Source organism: Hipposideros armiger, unplaced genomic scaffold, assembly GCF_001890085.2.
Source record: "Hipposideros armiger isolate ML-2016 unplaced genomic scaffold, ASM189008v1 scaffold_38, whole genome shotgun sequence".
Taxonomy (NCBI): domain Eukaryota; kingdom Metazoa; phylum Chordata; class Mammalia; order Chiroptera; family Hipposideridae; genus Hipposideros; species Hipposideros armiger.
Genome location: NW_017731388.1, coordinates 710,338 through 715,802, shown reverse-complemented (window position 1 = coordinate 715,802; position 5,465 = coordinate 710,338). Strand labels below are relative to the sequence as shown.

General features: G+C 37.4%; 1 protein-coding gene across 1 annotated transcript in view; it reads left to right on the top strand.

Annotated features, from left to right (window-relative positions):
- PECR (peroxisomal trans-2-enoyl-CoA reductase) overlaps positions 1–5,465 on the top strand; it is a 42,125-nt gene that overhangs the window by 9,574 nt on the left and 27,086 nt on the right. The window contains exons 2-3 of the mRNA XM_019638195.1: positions 4,369–4,502; positions 4,849–5,063. Coding sequence (XP_019493740.1) covers positions 4,369–4,502; positions 4,849–5,063 — 349 coding nt within the window. The remainder of the gene's footprint in view (positions 1–4,368; positions 4,503–4,848; positions 5,064–5,465) is intronic.

Below are 5,465 nucleotides of genomic sequence, written 5' to 3'. Positions count from 1 at the left end.
TGCCTATATGTCAAATTGGGCTTCAAAAATGATAAAATATTTAAGAATGAAGTTAACAAGGAAGTGTAAGACTTAGATGCTAAAGACTACAAAACATTATTGAAGGAAATGAAAGATCTAAATAAATGGAAAGATATATGCTTGGAAGACTCAACATTATTAAAATGGCATTCCTTCCTAAATTGATCTATAGGTTCAATGCAACCCCTATCAATTTTTTTTGCAAATTGACAAGCTGGTCCTAAAATATATATGGAAATGCAAAGGACCCAGAATATCCAAAACAATTTTACAAAAGAAGAAAGTTGGAGGATTTATACTTCTTGATTTCAAAGCTACTTCTTGGTTTGAAAACACTGTGGTACTGGCATAAGGATAGATGTATAGATAAAGGAACAGAATTCAGAGTCCAGAAATAAACCCTTGTATTTATGGTCAACTGATTTCTGTCAGAGGAGCTAACGCAATTCTATGGGGAAATGATAGCCTTTTCAACAAATGGACTGGGATAGCTGGATATCCACATGCAAAAAGACCCTTACCTCACACCATAAATAAAAGTTAACCAAAAGTCCAAAATGGATCATGGACCTGAATGCAAAAAATAAAATTATAAAACTTTTAGAAGCAAGCAAAGGAGAAAATCTTTCTGACCTTAGGTTAGGCAGAGTCCTAAGATATACCACCAACCATACCATCCATAAAATTTAAGATTGATAAACTAGACTTAAAATGAGACACATTTGTACTTCAAAAGACACCATTAGGAAAATGAAAAGAGAAGTCACAGACTGGGAGAAAAGATTTCCAAAGCGCGTATCTGAAAAAGGTGTTGAATTCATAATATACTAAGAACTTATATAATTCAATAAGAAAACCACCCAATTAAAAAATTGGCAAAAGATTTTGATAGATATTTCACCAAAGAAGATATGTGAATGGCTAATAAGCACATCAAAGATACTCAACCCCTTTCATTAGTCATTAAGGACATGCAAATCAAAACTTCAGTGAGATACCATTTCACACCCACTAGAATGGCTATAATGAAAAAGACAGTAATACTGTGGAGAAATTGGAATCCTCATGCATTTCTGGTAGGAATGTAAAACAGTGGAGACGCTTTGGAAAACAGCTTGGCAGTTTCCTAAAAAGCTAAACCATATGACCCTGCATACCAACCGTAGGTACCTACCCAAGAGAAAGAAAATCTTGTTTCTATATAAAGACTTATGTTCATAACCACTCAAAAGTGGAAACAAGCTAAATAAAAATGTGGCATATCCATACATGGAATACTACTCAGCAATACAAAGTAACTATTGATAAGTGTTAGAACATGGATGAACCTCACAAACATTCTAAGAAGCCATTCATAAAAGACCACATATTGTGTGATTTCATTTATGTGAAATGTTCAAAAGAGGCAAATAAATAGAGTGTAAATGAGTGCTTGTTGTGGGATGGGTTAGGTTGCAAATAGGCAGAAAGGAACTTTTTGGGGTGATGGAAATGTTCTAAAACTGGATTGTGATGATGGTTACACAATTGTGTATATTTATTAAAACTCAATAAATTGTACACAATGGGGATGGATCTTACCATATGTAAATTGTACTTCAATCAGGCTTTTTGTAAGAAGAAATATAAATTAAAATTTAAAATATATCAAATAAGCAGCATACTAGAACAGGGAATCAGAGAAGGGTCAGAACACTATTTAATATGATTTCATTTGTTTGTTTCCTGCAGTTTACAACTCCTGGATNAAAAAATTTGGGGTCTAAAAACTGGGTGCGTCTTATACAGTGGTTGTAGTTCTTTTTACTTGCATTTCCCGCTTTTTTCATGCTTATTTTTGTGCTCATACAACCACTGTATAAGACGCACCCAGTTTTTAGACCCCAAATTTTTCGAAAAAGGGTGCGTCTTATACATGGGGAAATACAGTAATTCAGTCAAGTCTTTCGGGAGAATACCAGAGTCCATATTTTTCTAACTACTAATTAGGATGCACACATAGTTTTTGGATTAAAGGTTATGTTTCACAGATGGTAATATTAAACTCCTGAAGCTGGTTAACTCAAGGGTTTCCTTTCAAACCATCCAAGACTTTTTTTATGATGCAAATGTAGAACAAGTATAATTCTGACCCAAAGGATCATTAGCCCAACATGAGTTAGGCTTTATATTCTTAGTATCTCTAAGTCAAAGCTCTTGCAGACATTCCCAGGCTTCATTTTAATTTAACTAGCAATATAAAGCTCTGTATTTGTTGTGATACAAGATTGGCTGCTTTAGTGTAGATACCCAGAAAAAAAACCCCAGGAGTTTAAATAAGATAATGAAGGGGCTGAGAACAGTCTCCCCAAGTTGTGCTGCTTTGGCATGTGGATTATTTTGAGCTGAAGGCAATCAAGACCTGGCAAGTTTAGGAGAAACGTCTGCCTCTTCCTTAACTACTTAGAAGAATCTAAATGGGAGGCCTTGCCCATAATCAGAGTTATTACAGAGATTCCTTTTTACAATCTATCTATAGGGCAGGGCAAACATCTAATTACTGAACACCTGCTCTTCTTATCCTTCAGTGACCTTCCTCCCCGCTGAAGCCCCAAGGCACCTAACCTCATCCTTAGCTCAGAGTGCCATATATACCTCTTGTTAACTTTTTCTTAGAACCTCTCATGTATGTGGGGGTCTCTGACTCATGTATGTGGAATTCCTATACTTATATATATAATTCAAATTGCTTATTTTCTCTTCTTAATAATCTGTCTCATGTAGATTTAATTATTAGACCACCTGGAAGAACCTAGAAAGATAGAGGAAAATTTCTCCCTCCTCCCCAATAGTTTATTTATCCCTCCCATAAATAGTGCAGGTAGGAAGTCTAGGGGTATTATGGTAGTTCCATAATCATAATGAACTGTGATATTGTGATTTGTAAATACACCTTCCATCCACAGTTCCTGGCTCACAGCTCCCCTTGGAAATACCTTTGGAATTTCCTGAGCAACAAAAGCAATGGAAGCATCTTTTGTTATATTTAGTCTCTTGTCCTTAGTTCTTGAAATCACTTCAGAACCATAAAGGTGAAATGGGTGTCTGGTTATTCACAATAAACCCTTATCAACCACAACCGAATTTATGTTAATAAAGTGACTTTTGGAAATCCCTTAACGATGGGGGGTGAGGGGGTGATGCTGGTTGCCAGGGAACCAACTGTGAATAGAGGGTTAGAACTTTCAGTCGCACCCCCTGATTTCTGGGGAGGGGCAAGGGGCTGGAAGTTGAATCAGTCACCAATGGCCAATAATTTAATCAATCATGCCTATGTAATGAAGCCTCCATAAAAACCCAAAAGGATGGAGTTCAGAGAGCTTCCAGGTTGGTTAACCATCACACTTCCACATGCTACAGTGCTGGGCCCCAAACTCTGTGAGCACAGAAGCTCCTTTGTTTAGGACTTTGTCCTATGTATCTCTTCATCTGGCTATTGATTCATATCCTTTAATGTGCTTTGTAATAAACTGGTAATCTAGTGAGTTTGCTGGTTCCCTGCATTCTGTGAGCTGCTATAGTAAATTAGTCGAATCCAAGGAGGAGGTTATGGTTATAGGAACCTCTGATTTAGAGCCACGCAGAAGCCCAGGTTACAACAAACTGGATTTGTGACTGGCATCTGATGACTATCTCAAATGTCTTAAGGAAATATCCCCATGATAGCCCTGGAAAGTGTCAATGGAGAAACACAACGATGATTTCAGAGTAAAATATAGAGTGGTATTTAAGCAGAAGCAGAAAGTCTAAGGTAATTTAGATAAACTTATTCTCCTTTCTTGTGTTAGTATCAAANTGAAGAACAAAACGACAGCAACTTGTCTGTTCCCCTCCCCCCAATTCCCCAGCGCTGTTCCCATCCCCCAATTCACCCAATTAAAAAAACAACAAAACATATATATATATATATGTGTGTGTGTGTGTGTGTGTGTGTGTGTGTGTGTGTGAATTTAAAGCATGGGAAGAGAAAAAACAAGTAGCACAAATGGTTATCGAAAAGTCAACTGAGACCTATACAACAAAGGAGCCTCAATCGGGGTAGGTGACCTGGCCCTTTATCTAGTCCTGTGGTTGGCACTGTGTTTATTGAAGATAGCCATCTATGAAGTAAATGCCTAGATAATCACAGGTTAAGTCGGTATTTGCATTAATACATAAAACAGTTCCTGTTACCTCCATCTTGATGAGAAACAGAAGTCATCATTCATCTCTTTTTATGAGAACATATGCATATTTTCCAACATTATTATTTGTGGAATTTGGATAACCAGTGAAAGCAAATTACTTACTTGGCTGTTTTCTCTTCAGGCTGTAATGTGGTCATTGCATCCCGTAAATTTGATAGATTAAAATCTGCTGCAGATGAACTGAAGGCCAGCCTGCCCGCCATCAACCAGTCTCAAATCACTCCCATACAATGCAACATCCGTAAGGAAGAGGAGGTAATGCAAATATGTCTATATCATTTATTCATTCATTTTTAATTTATAGTAGTCGTTCCTAAACCCGACTGTGCTTCAGGTTTTCCGATGGTAGCTGTCTCATGAGGTTCATGAGAAGCATAGCCTGTGAAAGAGAGTACTCGAAGGACTTCTTAAGTCACCTCAGGAGAAGGAGAGGAAGGGAAGCAAAATTGCAAACTTAGCTTTTTGATCTGGGGCTATTGTGGTACCTAGAGTTACCATTCCCAGTGAGAGATCGTCAGCTCTGTGGCTACCCTACAGGAAGTCATCAGTCCAAGGAGCAGATTAGGTTACTAACCAGTTTGCCTTTAATGTCTTTCTTTAGGTGAATAATTTGATCAAATCCACCTTAGATATTTATGGCAAGATCAATTACTTGGTAAACAATGGAGGAGGCCAGTATATATCTCCTGCTGAACATATCACTTCAAAGGGATGGCATGCTGTGATTGAGACCAATCTGTCAGGCACCTTCTACATGTGCAAAGCAGGCAAGTGCCATCAGAAGTCAAGCTGTCTGTTTAAAGATCCTAGAGAATTCTGAAAACGAAATTGGTAGGGGGGTGGCCGGTTAACTCAGTTGGTTAGAGTGTGGTGCTGAGAACACCAAGGTTGCTGGTTCCATCCCCACATGGTCCACTGTGAGCTGCACCCTCCTTAAAAAAAAAAAGAAATTTTAGGGGCTCAGAAGCTCCATGTCATCAACATTTACTGATTTACTCACATACAATGTAGGAATGTAAATTGCTACATTTCTGGATGGTAATTTGGCAATATTTATAAAATATGGATATCTTTTGATCTTTTGATTTTATTTCTGGGAATCTATCATGAGAAAATTATGAAAGATCTGTTCACAGATATAGCTACAGAGTTCATGACATTAAACTCACACACTTTGTTTTTTTTGTTTTTTTAAAGATTTTTATTGGGGAATTGGGG